This window comes from Stegostoma tigrinum, chromosome 17, assembly GCF_030684315.1.
Source record: "Stegostoma tigrinum isolate sSteTig4 chromosome 17, sSteTig4.hap1, whole genome shotgun sequence".
Classification (NCBI taxonomy): Eukaryota; Metazoa; Chordata; class Chondrichthyes; order Orectolobiformes; family Stegostomatidae; genus Stegostoma; species Stegostoma tigrinum.
In genome coordinates this window covers 1,528,828-1,546,073 of record NC_081370.1, presented here as the reverse complement: position 1 = coordinate 1,546,073, position 17,246 = coordinate 1,528,828, and the positions used below count along the sequence as shown (strand labels likewise).

Sequence of the window (17,246 nt, the reverse complement as noted above, 5' to 3'; positions counted from 1 at the left end):
ATTTCATGGAAGGTTTCTGTCTGTGAGCTCCAGTGAGATTTCTCACACTATTTTCCAAAACCCACTTCATTGACTATGCACCAAGCTCCTATGCTACTGCTCTCCTCCTGTCTTTCCCAGCTCTTTACTTTGAAGTTCAGTAATATCCCAGTTCAAACGCTGCCAGCTTGGAATTGCCGTTCACTGAGAAAATAGAGAGAGGAGAACCAGAAACAACACTTCTGAGGACAGTAAGATAGCATGGCTGACACATTTTTGCAAATACATGAATTAGAATTAGCTTTATTGTCACATGTACTCACATGAGAACAGTGAACTCTTTATAAGTCGCCACTTACAACACCATCTTAGGTAACAATGAACCAACGTTCAAATTCTTAAGGAAAAACATGAGGAAAATAAATACAAAGACCAGTAATAAATCAGAAAAATAGAATAATGAGGGCTCAGAATGACACACCTTCTTCTTGTGGCTGAGAGTTCGAGTCTGCACTGAGCCAGGAGTCCAAGTCTGCGCTGAGGCTGGGAGTCTGAGTCTGCGTTGAGGCTGGGAGTCCAAGTCTACACTGAGGCTGGGAGTTGGAATCCGCGCTGAGGCTGGGAGACCAAGTCTGCACTGAGGCAGGGAGTCTGAGGCTGCTCTGAGGCTGGGAGTCCGAGTCCGCGCTGAGGCCGGGATTCCGATCAGTGCTGAGGCTGGGAGTCCGAGTCCGTGCTGAGGCTGGGAGTCCGGGTTTGCGCTGAGGCCGGGATTCTGAGTCTGTGCTGAGGCTGGAAGTCTGAGTCCGCACTGAGGCCGGGAGTCTGAGTCCGCGCTGAGGCCGGGAGTCTGAGTCCGTGCTGAGGCTGGGATTCCGATCAGTGCTGAGGCTGGGAGTCCGAGTCCGTGCTGAGGCTGGGAGTCCGGGTTTGCGCTGAGGCCGGGATTCTGAGTCTGTGCTGAGGCTGGAAGTCTGAGTCCGCACTGAGGCTGGAAGTCTGAGTCCGCACTGAGGCCGGGAGTCTGAGTCCGTGCTGAGGCTGGGAGTCCGAGTCCATGCTGAGGCCGGGAGTCCGAGTCCGTGCTGAGGCCGGGAGTCCGAGTCCGTGCTGAGGCTGGGAGTCCGGGTTTGCGCTGAGGCCGGGATTCTGAGTCTGTGCCGAGGCTGGAAGTCTGAGTCCACGCTGAGGCTGGGAGTCTGAGTCTGTGCTGAGGCCGGGAGTCTGAGTCCGTGCTGAGGTTGGGAGATCGAGTCCGCGCTGAGGCCGGGAGTCCGAGTCCGTGCTGAGGCCGGGAGTCCGAGTCTGTGCTGAGGCCGGGTGTTCGAGTCTGTGCTGAGGCCAGGAGTCTGAGTCTGTGCTGAGGATGGGAGTTCGAGTCCAAGCTCAGGACGCGATTCCGAGTCCGCGCTGAGGCCGGGGTTCCGATCAGTGCTGAGGCTGGGAGTCCGAGTCCGAGCTGAGGCTGGGATTCGGAGTCTGTGCTGAGGCTGGGATTCGGAGTCTGTGCTGAGGCTGGGAGACCGAGTCCGCACTGAAGCTGGAAGTCCGAGTCCGTGCTGAGACTGGGAGTCCGAGTCCGCGCTGAGGCTGGGAGTCTGTGTCCGTGCCGAGTCTGGGAGCCCGAGTCCGGGAGCCCAAGTCCATGCTGAGGCAGGGAGTTTGAGACCGTGTTGAGGCTGAGATTCCGAGTCCTTGCTGAGGCTGGGAGTCCGAGTCTGTGCTGAGGCTGGGTGTCTGAGTCCATTTTGAGGCCAGGATTCCAAGTCTATGCTGAGGCTGGGAGTTCGAGTCTGTGCTGAGGCTGGGAGCTCGAGTCTGCGCTGATGCTGGGAGTCCGAGTCCGCTCCGAGGCTGGGAGTTCGACTCTGTGCTGAGGCTGGGAGTTCAAGTCCATGCTGAGGCCGGGAGTTCGAGTCCATGCTGAGGCCAGGAGTCCAAGTCCTCACCAAGGCCAGGAGTCCAAGTCCTCGCCGAGGCTGGGAGGCCGAGCCCGGCCTGAGGCTGGGAGTCTGAGTCCATGCCGAGGCTGGGAGTCCGAGTCCGCGCTGAGGCTGGGAGTCTGAGTCCATGCCGAGTCTGGGAGCCCGAGTCCATGCCAAGGCAGCAAGTTTGAGTCCATGCTGAGGCTGCGATTCGGAGTCCTTGCTGAGGCTGGGAGTCCAAGTCCATGCTGAGGCTGGGAGTCCAAGTCCTTGCCAAGGCTGGGAGTCTGAGTCATTGCCAAGGCTCGGAGTCCGAGTTGGCACCAAGGCCGGGAGTCCGAGTCAACGCCGAGGCTAGGAGTCCGCGTCCGCACTGAGGCTGGGAGTTCAAGTCCGTGCTGAGGCTGGGAGTTTGAGTCCGCTCCGAGGCTGGGAATCCATTTCCACGCCAAGGCCAAGAGTCCAAGTCCTCGCCAAGGCTGGGAGTCCGAGTCCACGCTGAGGCTGGGATTCTGAGTCTGTGCTGAGGCTGGGAGTCTGAGTCCGCGCTGAGGCTGGGAGTCTGAGTCCGTGCCGAGGCTGAGAGTTCGTACTGGCTTTTACCCTAAACATCACTGATGCCACCTGAGGATGGGAGGTATAAAGAAAAGAGGAAAAAAGAAGAGTGAAAGAAAGAAATGAAAAGGAGAGAGTGGCTGAGCTCTGGACCAGGAGTCCTAATCTACCACCATCTTGGAGATTATAACATACAAATATACATTTATAGTCTATTGATATTTTAGAGCAAAGCTATACATATTACTGGTCTATAAAATTATCCTGTCTTCAAATCCTGTGTAAGCAAGTGCTGTAAAGCCTGACATCTTCTCATTGCGGAACCATCACATATTAGAAAGCCTTGAAACATTTGAACACTTTCGCTTTTATTTAGCAACAGCAGAATCAAACAAACAGCAAGCATACAAAAATTCCAGCCCCATTCTTAAAGTTCAGCCTAAGAAGAATCGTATTGACATTGATGAGCTCCTCTTCAAGGAGGAGATAATGGTGGCCAAAAAGCATGTTTAAATGGCACAACATCCAGAACTGGAAGACAAAAATGTCACTAACCTGCACCTAGTAAAAGTTGCTATTGAAATCTCATGGCTATGTAAAAGATCCATTGCCTGGCATCACTTCTACTGGCATTTGACAAAAGTTGACATCCAGTACTAACCTGACTACCTGCACTTCCCTCTTGAAATTATTCCTGCTGGTCAGCAAGCTCATTCTGAGAGAGCCAGGCCAAGGACTAAAGGTCAGGGTGAGGACTGCTTAGCTCATCTTCACAGTGAAACCGACAGAGACACACATATAGATGTTTAAGGTTCTTGAGAAGATTTGTAGCTCAGTTTGTGGATGAGGTTGTTGGCTTGCTTGCCAAACTGGCTAGCTATCATACAGACATTTCATCACCATGGTATGTAACATCATCAGTGAAGCCTCCAGTGAAGCGATGTTGTTCTACTTTGCTTGCTATTTTCATGATCCAGTCTGTTAAGTCAGATGGTGTCATTTCTGGTTCTCTTCAGCATGGGTTTGTAAGTGGGGTCTAATTCCACATGTTTGTTGATTCCAGTACAGGTTGAAAACCAGGCCTCCAGGAATTACTGTGAACATCTGTGGTTGGCTTGAGCTGGGATGGTCACGTTGTCCCAGTTAAATTGATGGCCTTCATTGTCTGCGTGCACTGAGATGATGTAAAGTGCATCATATCATTTTGCTGCTAGCTGGTGTTCGTGCATCCTGATAGCTCATTTCCATCTGGTCTGGCTGATGTAATGTTTGTTGCAATCATTGCAAAGTTTTTTGTAAACTATGTTGGTTCTGTATGACATGGGTATTGGGTCTTTGGTCCTTGTAAGTGTTTGTCATAGAGTGGCTGTGGGTTTGTGTGCCACCATGATTCCTGGTGGTCGTAAGAGTCCTGTTGTCAGTTCTGATATGTTCTTGATATGGGGTAGTGTGGCCAGTATATTGGGGTGTACTGTGTCCTCTTAGTGTTGTCTATCTAGTGGTCCCCCTCGGATGAGGTTGTTGGAATATCCATTGTTAGCAGAGACCTTGTATAGGTGGTCTTCCTCCTTCCTGCATAGTTCTGGCATGTTGCAGTGTGTTGTGGTCTGTTTGAATAGTGTCCTAACACAGCTTTGTGTGTAGCCATTGGGGTGATTGATGTGGAAATTGAGGATTGGGTCACTGTGTGTTGCCTTCCAATACACAGTGGCTTGGGACATCCCATTGGTCACTTGTTCCAAGGTGAAGTCTAGAAACAAAAGTTGATTGTTTTCTTCCTCTTCCCTAGTAAATGTGATCCCATTGAAAACGTTGTTGATGAGTTGGTGTGTCTCTTCTAACTTGGCACGTTTACTGATGGCAAAAGTGTTGTCCAGGTATCAGATCCACAGATTTGGCTGCAGGAGGAGGACGGTAGTGCGTTCCAGTCTTTGCCTGGCCACCTCTGCAATAAGTCCTGACATGGGTGACCCCATTAGGTGTGCCATTGATTTGTTTGTTTATTTAGCTGTTAAAGATGAAGCGTGTGGTGAGGCCTAGGTCCAGTAGTCTGAGTATGTTGTCCTTGTTGATGGAACTGTTTAGAGTCACTGTTCCTACTGTATCCAGTAACGTGGCAAGTGTTTCCTTGACTTGTGGTGTGTTAATGAATGTGAATAGTGGTGTGGCATCTAAAATTACCATAATCTCGTCGTTGTTGATTTTAATGTTCTTGAGGGTGTTAAAGAATTCCTGGGTTGAGTGGATCGAGTGGGGTGATCGACCAGGCTTTTCAGTCTCTCTTGTAGATGTTTGGCCAGTTTGTGTGTAGGTATGCCTGATAAGGAGACAATGGGCCTGAAGGAGATGTCCAGTTTGTGTACTTTGGGTAGTCGGTAGAAGTGGTGAGTGTTCGAGCCTTCGGGTTCATTTCCACGTCGTGTGTCTTGATTATTTGTCCTGCATTTTTTAGTTTCCCTCGGTGTTTGGACGATACTGTTTGCTAGCTATCTTCACCTGTTGGTAAGTGTGCGTATCTGCAAGCAGTGCCTTGTGCTTTCTCAATGTAGTCCGATTAGTTCATAATGATGATCATGAGCACTTTGTCTGCTGGTAGGATTATGATGTTCGTGTCTTTCTTGAGTTCTTTGAGTGCTTCTCTCCCTGCTGTGTTGAGGGTGTCCCAGTCATTGCTCTGGTTCAGTGCAGGGATTATAGTTTGTCAGATGGCTTGTGGTGTTTTGTCTGTCAACAACCCATCGGCATGCAAAACAGCTAAAGAAAATTGCCAGAGTATACTTGGGGTAATGATCAACGATGCCCATAACTGGCTCTACAAGTACGAAAGAGAAATTTCACACCAAGAATCATTACACCAAAACACTGAGATAACAAAGTGTGGAGCTGGATGAACACAGCAGGCCAAGCAGCGTCTTAGGAGCACAAAAGCTGACGTTTCGGGCCTAGGCCCTTCATCAGATTTTCTTTTCGCCTTTTCTGATGAAGGGTCTAGGCCTGAAACGTCAGCTTTTGTGCTCCTGAGATGCTGCTTGGCCTGCTGTGTTCGTCCAGCTCCACACTTTGTTATCTCGGATTCTCCAGCATCTGCAGTTCCCGTTATCTCTGACACCAAAACACTACTGACCAGCAATGGATGACAACCGCTGGAACAGCCATCATCATCAAACAACACAGGACCAGAACAAAGAAAAAAACATGTGCTACAGGTCAAACTGATCAAACATATTCACCCCAAAAACAAAGACAACAACAAACCAGCCTCATGGATAAGAAACCTATCCAGTAGACCACTTCATGAAACCAAGAAAGTTGTCTTAATACGCAAACTAAGCTATAACCACAGAGACGCAAACAGAACAGGCTTCACGGCCGCTCTGGAAGCTACACTAAAAGATGACGGATTCACGGATGAAACACAACATTTGATCCAACAAGCTATAATCCCTGCACCAAACCAGAGGAATGACTGGGACACCCTCAACACATCAGAGAGAAAAGCACTCAAAGAACTCAACAAAGACACGAATATCATAATCTTACCAGCGGACTAAGTGCGCATGACTGTCAATATGAACAAACTGCACTACATTGAGAAAGCATAAGGCACTGCTTGCAGCTACACACACTTACCAACAGGTGGAGATAGCTAACAAACAGGATCGTCCAAACACCGAGGGAAACTAAAAAATGCAGGACAAATAATCAAGACACACAACATGGAAATGAAACCCGAAGGCTCGAACACTCACCGTTTCTACCGACTACCCAAAGTGTACAAACCAGACATTCCCCTCAGACCCATTGTCTCTTTATCAGGCATACCTACACACAAACTGGCCAAAGATCTGCAACAGAGACCGAAAAACCTGGTCAATCACCCCACTCTATCCACTCAATCCAGGAATTCTTTAACAACCCGAAGAATATTAAAATAGATGACGTCAGGAATATTGTTGCGAACGTGGCTCCCTGGGCCCCTGGCACTGTGAGGCAGCAGTGCTAACCACCGAACCACCGTCCCACCTTTTTGACATCACAGCAGCATTCACGCCCATTGAGTTACCACGAGTCAAGGAAACACTTGCCACGTTACTGGATACAGTAGGAACAGTGACTCTAAACAGCTCCATCAGCAAGGACAACATACACAGTCTATTGGACCTAGGCCTCACCACACGCTTCGCCCTTAACAGCTAAATAAACAAACAAATCAATGACACACATAATGGGGTCACCCATGTCAGGACTTATTGCAGAGGTGGCCAGGCAAAGACTGGAACACACTACCGTCCTCCTCCTACAGCCAAATCTGTGGATCTGATATGTGGACAACACTTCTGCCATCACTAAATGCACCAAGTTAGAAGAGACACACCAACTCATCAACAACATTTTCAACGGGATCGAATTTACTAGAGAAGGGGAAGACAACAATTAACTTCAGTTTCTAGACATCAGGGTAGAATGAATGACAAACAGGTCATTCCAAACCACAGTATGCAGGAAAGCAACCCACACTGACCCAATCCTCACATTCCACATCAATCACCCCAACATTCACAAACAAAGCTGTGTTAGGACACTATTCAAACAGGTCACAACACACTGCAACAAGCCAGAAAAATGCAGGAAGAAGGAAGAGCACCGTTGCAAGGTCTTTGCTAACAACAGATTGTCCAACAACTTCATCCATAGGTGCCCACTAGATAGACAACACCAAGAGGACACAGTATTCCCCAATATACTGCCCACATTACACAGTATCAAAGACAAATTAGAACAAAACGAGACTCCTACAACCACCAGGAATCATGGTGGCACACAAACCCACAACCACTCTATGATAAACACTTACAAGGACCAAAGACCCAATACCCATGTCATACAGAACCAACATAGTTTACAAAAAACTTTGCAATGATTGCAACAAACATTACATCAGCCAGACCAGAAGGAAATGAGCTATCAGGATGCACGAACACCAGCTAGCAGCAAAATGATATGATGCACTTTACATCATCTCAGTGCACGCAGACAACGAAGGCCTACAATTTAACTGGGACAACGTGACCATCCCAGCTCAAACCAACCACAGATGCGCACAGGAATTTGTCCTGGTTTTCAACCTGTAATGCAATCAACAAACATGTGGAATTAAACACCGTACACAAACCCATGCAGAACAGAACCGGAAATGACACAATCCAACTTAACAGACCGATCATATAAATACCATGCAGCGTAGAACAACATCACTTCATTGGAGGCCACACTGTTGAATTTACCTGGCATGGTGATGAAAAATCTGTACGATAACCAGCCAGCTTGGTGAGAAAGCAACCACCACACTTATAGATGGCCTTGGAGCAGACAAAAACATGGTGATGCTGCAGCTACAGAATTCCAGTTTCGAGACAGATTGGGTGTCGTGGCTGTGGACAACCTCAATAAATGTGTACCATTTGCTGCATAAATAAAGTCAGTTTAAAAATATATGTATAAAAAAAACATTGTTTCCAGTACCAACCAGGAAACACTTGCCTTGAGAGCTGCAACAAATTTGCAGTGAATGAGTGATCACTGTGCCTTGATCATCTGCTGTAGTGAAGATGATAGACTCTGGGCTTCTTGTGCATCCTGAAGAGACCTCCAGCTGCAATATCTTCATGTGGAGCCTGCTTTGCAGCCAAGGGAGGTTGCTGCTAGTCGGGGATTTATTGACACATCTGCTCCTCTTTTTTCTTTCTGCGCCTTCACTGCACTGTGACAGTAACCCCTGATGTGATTGGATCCATGGCTGTGATTCACCGAGTGTTTCATTCAATGTTGCTGTATGGGAGTATGACAGAAACAGAACAGATCCTTGGAAATGTGAGCAGTCAGTACTGACTTCACTTACAAATGATGGTTTAGCTCAGTCCTCCAGACAGTGGGACATGGAGAACTCTGACCAGGGATAGCAGAACCTGCCAATGCTGGAGAATCTGAGACAAGAAGGTGTAGTGTTGGATGAACACAGCAGGCCAAGCAACATCAGAGGAGCAGGAAGGCTGACGTTTCAGGCCTGGACCCTTCTGCTCCTCTGATGTTGCTTGGCCTGCTGTGTTCATCCAGCTCTATACCTTGTGAAGTCTGACCAGGTGTGCCTCTAAATGAACTTTTGGAATGGGGGCCATTTGGAATAGAATAGAATGGAAAATTATTGTCACTGTTCCTTCTACTTGAAAAATACAGTGAAATGTTTTATCAGTTGCCACGCCACACAACCTATATTAATGACAGAAACCATATGTAATAATAAGAACAAACAAAGTTAAGATAAAGTGCGTCACAGTACTGTTACCAGCTCCTTGGATTGGGAAAAGTCGATTAAGGAACAATTGAATACTCTGAAGACAGCTGGGACAAGACACCATTCCACTACAAGGAATGCCAGGCCGCAATACTGGAATACCAGGATGGAAGCCTCTGCTGAAGAAGGATGCCACACTGGGCAGAGACTGCCCCATTGGGCTGAGATGGCCACACTGGGCCGCTGTAAGCCACTCTGTTGCTGGGCCAGGAGACGCCTCCTATTTTCCACTTGATGACCCCGTCCCACCTCAAAACACTGATGTTGATCTGCCATCCATCCTTACTGCTGATGCAGTACAAGCCATCCTGCACCAATACAATAAATGGTAATGCTGTATGATTATCAAAACCTTGCCCTTACTCCCATATCACCCAAGAAAGACAGCATTACATTGAAGAGCATGTAGGTGAAAATTTGCAATTTAAAGTGACAAGCAAGTCCTTGTGCAGCCTTGCATTTTCACTGTAAATTATAGTCCACAAGTGCCCATTTTAAGGCTATCTATGACTACTTGTGCTTCACAGAGATGACTATCTTCCATGTGCAATGACCAAGGACATGATCAGGATCATGTGTGGCTCGGATCTGTATCCACTCAGTTTGATTTGTTTCATACACAAGGTGCTACGATTACAGATAACGTCAACCTGTTATGTGACTGTGCCTGCTTTAATGTATTTGGCCCTTGAAGAGTTTCACATTGCTCACAAGTAGAAACCACCTTCTCAGACAGAAGCATAGAAAATAGGAGGAGGAGGAGGCCATTCGGCCCTTTGAGCCTGCTCCACCATTCAATAAGCTCACGGCTGATCGTCTAATTCAGTACCTGCCCCACTTTCTCCCTGAACCCTTTGATTTCTTTAGCCATAAGAACTGTATCTAAATCTTTCTTGAAAACATTTAATATTTTGCCCTCAACTGCTTTCGATGACATAGAATTCCGCAGGCTCAACATTCCCTGGGTAAAGAAATTTCTCCTCAGCCCAGTTCTAAATGGCCTATTCTGTATCCTTACACTGTGAGCCTTGGTAATAAAATGTGAGGCTGGATGAACACAGCAGGCCAAGCAGCATCTCAGGAGCACAAAAGCTGACGTTTCGGGCCTAGACCCTTCATCAGAGAGCACAGCCACATCACCTTCCACTGTGAGCCTTGGTTCTGGTCTCCCTGGTCATTGGGAACATCCCTCCTATGTTTACCCTGTTTATTAGTGTCCCTCTGCATCCCACCTTGCTGCCTCCAATATCAGAATTGACTTCTCCATATTGCCCTGATTAAAAAAAAACAAATTCTCTTCCTGCTCCAGGCGCTTGGACTTTCAGTGCACATTTAGAATCTGTGGAAGTACACAAGGCAACAATGCTTGGTCCATGAGCTGCAGGTACAGCCTGGCAATGAAGGGAACCATGATTCTCCATGTTCCTTTCTTCTTGAGCCCATCAGTACTGAGCTTCACCTTCTCACCCAGCTCTTTAATTTAACTCCCAACATTACTGCTCAAGTCCCAGCCTCACAGCTTAGTCATTTTACCCACCACGTAGTACTGACCGTACCATTCAAACCAGGCTGGTTGATGACCTCCAATCCCACAATAACCCATGTCCTCCAATACACTATTGTTTCCCCCATTACCTTTACTGTCCTCTCTACATTCCAGCATGCTGCTTCAAATGCCAGAATTGACTTCCCCTAATAGCCTCCTTCTGTTGACTTTCATTCTTCTGAACACTTGAACTCAGCACGGCCTACCCCACTGACCAACTTGGGTAGTTGTGTAGAGCAGAGGGACCCAGGGGTTCAGGTACATAATTCTTAGAAGTTTGCATCACATATTTAAAAGGTGGTTAAGATGGCATTTAGCATGCTTGCCTTCATTGCTCAGTCCTTTTAGTATAGGAGTCGGGATGTTATGTTGAGGTTGTACAGGACATTGATGAGGCTCCTTCTGGGCTAATGTGTACAGTTCTGGTTGCCCTGTAATAGGAAGGATACTATTGAGCTGAGAGGATTCAGAAGAGATTTACCAGGAGGTTGCCGGGAATGGAGGACTTGAGTTATAAAGAAAGGCTGGATAGGCTTGGACATTTTCTTTACTCATTGGAAGTTTGAGAGGTGACCTTATAAAGGTTGATAAAATAATGAAGGACGTAAACAAGGTGAACAACAGATGTCTTTTCCCTTGGTGTATTCCTTAATATTTCAAAACTAGGAAACATATTTTCAAGGTGGGAGGAGAACGATTTGAAAAAGAAATGAGAGGCAATTTTTTTACACAGATGGAGGTTCACGTGTGAAATGAACTTCCAGAGGAACTGGTGGATGTGGATACAGAGGCAATGCTTAAAAGACATTAGAAAGGTACTTAAATGAGAAATGTTTGGAGGGACATTGACCAAGCGCAGGCAGGTGAGACTAGTTTAGTTTAGGATTATAGTCAGCATGGACTGGTTGGACTGAAGGGTGTGTTTCTGTGGCGTATGACTCAATTTGACTTGGAAACATAGCCTGACCGATGACTGACGACACTCTGCTAATCTCTGTGTAGCTCCCTAGCTGGTTTACCAAGGCTCCTCAGACTAGTTGCATTGGGCCTGTTGGACTGACTATAGCCCAACCAGTGGACTGTAGTGAAACAGGCCCCTTGACCAAGGATTCCTCAAGTAGCCTACTGACCATGCCCAAGCCCCTGGGCTGATGTCAGACACTGCCATTGAATTACTATGCTAATACTGCCTTACCAAAAGCTGTGTTCTTCAGTCTAACTCAGGACTACTCCCCTTAGACTTTTCGATATAGCCAGTTGCATGAAGCACATGCAAAGATTTTACCTTGCTGTTCAAAACTTGGTTAGAGGATCAGACCTTTTTTCTCTCAACACATTTCTGCTGACCTCATTTTATTTTCCCAACTTACTCACTACTTCCTGTGTTTGCATGAAAGATAAGAAGATTCCATCCTTGATATTTGTAATTAAGTCTCTGGGCTATTGTAATTTTTTAAAATACAGGGCTATTTGGGAGAGTTCAGCTTGTGACAGCCTAAAAGAGATGGCTCCCTGGTGGGTTGTGTTTATGAGCAATTGCAAAGATGCAGCTTTCACCAGGCAGGCTGAATGATATGATTCCACACTGTTGTGTGACTGCAACTGTTTTGTTTTATTAATCTCACTGAGGTCCATTTTATGCAATGACTATAAGTTTAAGCGTCAGCAACAACATGGCTAATTCCTTGTCTTCGATATCCACAGCATGGTTCACACAGCATCTCCACACCTCGGGCTGAAGTGAGGAGGAAGTCATAAAGGAGTTGCAGAAAACAACCAGCTACAATGTGGAAAAGGTCCAGCATTTGAGCAAGACGCCCAAATTTGTGAATAATTGTCACAACTGTGCCTTGATTTTGTAAATAATTGTTGTACCATGTATTCATTAATCCCTGTCATTACATTTAATTTCTCAATTTGGATTTCTCTTCAGGTTTCTTCATAAAAACTATTGATCTATTGTCTTCTTCTCATTGTGGCCTTCATAAATTAAGCTCGCAGCTAATGTCCCTCAATTTTCATCTCATGCACTTATCCAATAAAATTTGTAACCCTCTTTAATGATGAAAGGCAAAATCTTAAAACCTGCTAATTTGAAAGGTAATCAGATTGAAACAATGAGGGTGCGTATGCTGAATATCAGCAGAAGGGCCAACCAGAAACTACAGTATGATTCAGCAATAATGGCCTACCAGACAGCTACCAGTGATAACCATTTCTAATTGCTCCTTCAACTGGAATGCAACCAGCACAAATCTACCTCCAACCACAAAGTTCAAATGCAGAGAGATCATATAAACCCATGCTAAATTGTAAAGACAGTCAATTTGGAAGAATGAGCCCAATCGACCAATCTTGTTCTGCCCAAAACAGAGCTTGGTAAGAGGTTTGACATAACAAGGTGTAGAGCTGGATGAACACAGCAGGCCAAGCAGCATCAGAGGAGCAGGAAAGCTGACATTTTGGGTCCAGACCCCTCTACAAAAATGGGGGAGGGGAAGGGGATTCTGAAATAAATAGAGAGTAAGTGGGAGGTAGAAAGAAGGTGGATAAAGGAGCAGATAGGTGGAGAGGAGACAGACAGGCCAAAGACGTAGGGATTGGGCCAGTAAAGATGGGGAGTTAGCGAAGGGGTAGGTCAGTCCAGAGAGGAAGGACAGGTTAGGGAGGTGGAGACGAGCTGGGCTGGTTTTGGGATGCAGTGGGGAGGGGAGATTTTGAAGCTGGTGAAGTCCACATTGATACCATCGGGCTGCAGGGTTCCCAAGCGGAATATGAGTTGCTGTTCCTGCAACCTTTGGGTAGCATCATTGTGGCACTGCAGGAGGCCCAAGATGGGCATGTTGTCCAAGGAGTGGGAGGGGGAGTTGAAATGGTTCGCAACTGGGATGTGCAGTCATTTGTCACGAGCCATGCATAGGTGTTCCACAAAGCAGTCTCCAAGTCTCCGCTTGGTTTTCCCGATGTAGAGGAGGCCACATCGGGAACAGCGGATACAGTATACCGCATTAGCAGATGTGCAGGTGAACATATTTCTCCCTCTTGTTTTCTTCACGAAAGTATTAGCTTACTTGAAATAAAATGTATCCTATTACAATAAAAGTAACAATCTTTCTGAGATATACATAAAGTCTAATTAAAATATATGTTGAGACTTTTCTTTTTCCTGTGGCAAGTAATTCACTTCCTGACTTCCACTGTCTGACCACCATCTACATGACATAAATCAGGAGTGTGATGGAATACTTGCCCAACAGCGCTCAGGAAACTCAACACCATTCAGAAAAACAACTCATTTGATTTGCAAACGATCCATCACCTTCAACAATCATACACTCCACCAATGCACCACGGCAGAAGTGAGTAGTTTCTTCTCCCCAGATGCTCTGTGGTAACTCAACAAGGCTCCTTTGATAGCACTTTCCAAACTGCGACTCTACCACCCAGAAGAACAAGGGCAGCAGATACAAGGGAACACCACCGTCTGAAAGATCCCCTCCAAGCCACACACCATGCTGATTTGGAAATATATCACTGTTGCTCTGTTAACATCCTGGAACATGGCCATACTTCCACAATGAAGCATAAAAAGGCAGCTCACCACAAACTTCACAAGGGCAGTTAGGGATGGTCATCAAATGTTGGCTTAACAAGTAACATCCACATTTGATGAATGAAAACAAAACAAAGCAGGGATTATTTAAGAGGGTGTGACTAAGGAATATCTATGTGCACTGATTTGCCATTCAACAGGCATTATTCCTTGATCAGTTATAGGTACAACTCTTAAAATTGGCTTCTCAACTTACAGTTCTCATGATTATCCCTGTAAGACATTGCAATATATTCTGTGTGATACATTCCATGTAACCATCTCAAATATAGCATGCTAAGGTGATACAAAGGTGGAAGGAAAACAGAAATTCCTGGGAATCCTGGGCAAGAAGGATCACTGGACCCAAAACTTAACTCTACTTTCTCACCACAGATGCCGCAGACCTGTGGAGTTTGTCAAAGGAACAAACAAAGGATCAAAGAAAATTACACCACAGGAACAGGCCCTTCGGCCCTCCAAGCCGATCAAGATCCTCTGTCCAGCAATATCTGTTTTTGTTTATGATTTCCAGCATTGACAGTTCTTTGGGGCTTTTGTCAATACAAAAGTGGATATGGATTTAATAGTAGCCTTCAAAATTTAACTGGATGAATAGTTGAATGAGAAAGAAATGCAGAGAACTGGGGAAAGAACAAAATAATGGGATTAACTGCGATGGAGTGCAGTGCAGGTTTGATTGTCAAAAGAGCTGGCATAGACTTGAAGGGCCGATTGGCTGTCTCCTCAACTGTAATATTCTATCTCTCTGCATCACAGTGCATTAAATACTGAACAAAATGGTATTATATTAAAATGTAGTAAACACCAGAAAAAAGCACCTCTCCCTGGAATGTTAAATACTCAAAACAAGACAGATGTGATAATGTTTAAAGCACAACTGTACTGAAATAGTTCCCATGCGTTTTGTTTGTTGAAACAGAAATATCCATTTTCATTGATCCCTTAGATGGTAACAAAGGGATAAATGATATGATAATATCATATATTTGTCAAAGTGTAAGTTTTGTTGAGATTCATGCAGGGCTTGTCTCTGTGATACCAAGCAAGATTTCTTGACATGTTGTCCCAAACTCGCCTCAGTAGCAGCCTACTACCTTCTTATAATGATACTCTGCTACTCGCCTTGCCCAGGAAAACTCACCACTGCTGAGATATCCTGAAATAGACCATTGTCCCTGGTATCTGTGCCAGCTTTGGAAGGCTATTGTGCACCCATATAAGCACTGTTAGTGTAGAGCTGACAACTGACATTTTACCAGGACACAGGAACAGGGAGCTGGAGGTCAGGGTGGCCAGGGTAATGCACAGGAAAGCATTCCTATTCACACAGGGCTAGCAGTGGAAGTCACAATGCCAGTCCTTGCCAGCTTGGTCCGAGATTGCCACCTGGACCAGTGCTTTCTGAACCATCAGAAGAAATGCCCAGCAGTGCCGGTCAAAGTGCTCTGCACTCCACCAAGATGAGAGCCAACCTCTTCTCTCTGCTCCCTCATTCTCACTCTGTCTCTGCTGCTGTATGCACTGTCCTCTAAGGCTCATGGTCTAACACCGTTACTGTTGCCTGTAGCAACTAGTTTCAACCACTCTCACCCACCTCAACACCACCAACTCTGCATGCCCTCTGTGCTGCTTACTCACTCACTCAGGGCATCTCACAATCTTTCACCCACTTGCAACATCATTAACAAGTCTGCCACCCATTTTCATTCAAGTCAAGCTCTCACCTTTTCCTCAATCCAGGAGAAAACAGAGCACCATCGGGCCAAAGCAGCTGGAGCTTCAAGAATTTTGGATGGGGCGGAAAGCTGGGATTTCCCATTAAATGCCAGCAAGGGAGATAGACCTGGAAAGGACACACCATGTTTTGTTGAACCTTTTTGGTTTTCAGCTGGACATTCAGCTCCTCATTCCTAAGAGGGTAGGACTCTGGACCTTGACCACCCAAAGTGGCCATCTGGTTATGGCGCGAACTGATGTCAATAGCTGCCCTTGGCATACTGTACTAGGGACTCCTCACTGAAGGTTGTCTCCCCTGAATTAACTAAGGACTGCTGATAATCATGACAAGTTGCCTGAACTCCAGCTCAGGGAGCAGCGCACAACACGACAATACAGGGAGGTGGTGAACATCATCTAGGCTCAAGGTGGGGGAGCAGCGAGAGACCAAAGGAACAGCCCAGAAATGCAACTCAGCCAAATGTGTGAACTGAGCTCCTGTCCTTGCTTGCAAAGAGGTCCTGCTGCAACCTTTCAATGTTATTTGCTGGTGTGTCCCCAACTTTAGCTTCAAAGTGCCAAAACAACCCACAAGTGGATTGAAAAGGATTGTCCTGAGAGACTGGTAGGTGATGGATGCCAGTGTCTGTGGAATGTGTGTGGCTGGTGTTCTGGGGTGTGCCCTGTGACGTTACTGCCTAGTGTCCAAGGTGACAACCTGAAGGAGCAAGTGGCCAGCTGAAGTTGCTAAGTACCCACTCAAGGTCTGGAATTGTTGATATTCAGTTTCTTTACAGTGGCTAGCAAGATGGGAAACTGCATATTAATGAGGTGCCTATAATAAAGCTGACCACAAGCAATAATCTCCACTGACAGGCGCCCATGGTGTCTCGTAATGATCTCAACTTGATACCTAGAACTCTGTTTGAAAATGTAACCAGATGCTTTCAACATCAAGGAAGACTTTGCCTGAATTCTCATGTGACTCTGCCACATTTCTCAGTATAGCGCATGTCGTTTAGGCCTCTTTAAGATTCTGCCCAATAGCCTTCATACTTCATCGATGGATAATATTTATTTTCTGTTCACTGTAATAATCTCTTGCCTATGTTTGCTTGTATATCAAATCTTCACATATCTCTCTATTTATGGTCTTTGTAATGTCCTGTTCTTGTTTAAATGTATTTATCTCTCTAACTCACTCATAGATTCATGGAACCATAGAATCCCTACAGAGCAGAAGCTGGCCATTGGCCACTCGGGTCTGCACCAACCCTCCAGACCCACCCCCTACCTAATGCCTGTAGCCCCACATTCCCAATAGCTAATCCACATAGCCTACACATTGTTGGACATTATGGGCAATTTAGCATGGCCAATCCACCAAACCTGGTGATCCTGCAACCGCAGGAAGTGCTACGTCTGCCCCCAAACCTCCTCCCTCACCGCCTTCCCAGGCCCCAAGATGACATTCCATATTAAGCAGATGTTCACCTGCACATCTGCCAATGTGGTATACTGTATCCATTGTACCCAGTGTGGTTTCCTCTACATTGG

General features: G+C 46.2%; 1 protein-coding gene across 4 annotated transcripts in view; it reads right to left on the bottom strand.

Moving 5' to 3' along the window:
• Positions 1-346: 346 nt before the first annotated feature.
• LOC125459138 (nucleolar and coiled-body phosphoprotein 1-like) overlaps positions 347-17,246 on the bottom strand; it is a 34,430-nt gene continuing 17,530 nt past the window's right edge. For all 4 annotated transcript variants that reach the window (XM_059651887.1, XM_059651889.1, XM_059651888.1 and 1 more), the window contains exon 2: positions 347-2,528. In XM_059651887.1, the coding sequence (XP_059507870.1) occupies positions 447-2,051 (1,605 nt within the window). In that variant the 5' untranslated portion in view covers positions 2,052-2,528 and the 3' untranslated portion in view covers positions 347-446. The remainder of the gene's footprint in view (positions 2,529-17,246) is intronic.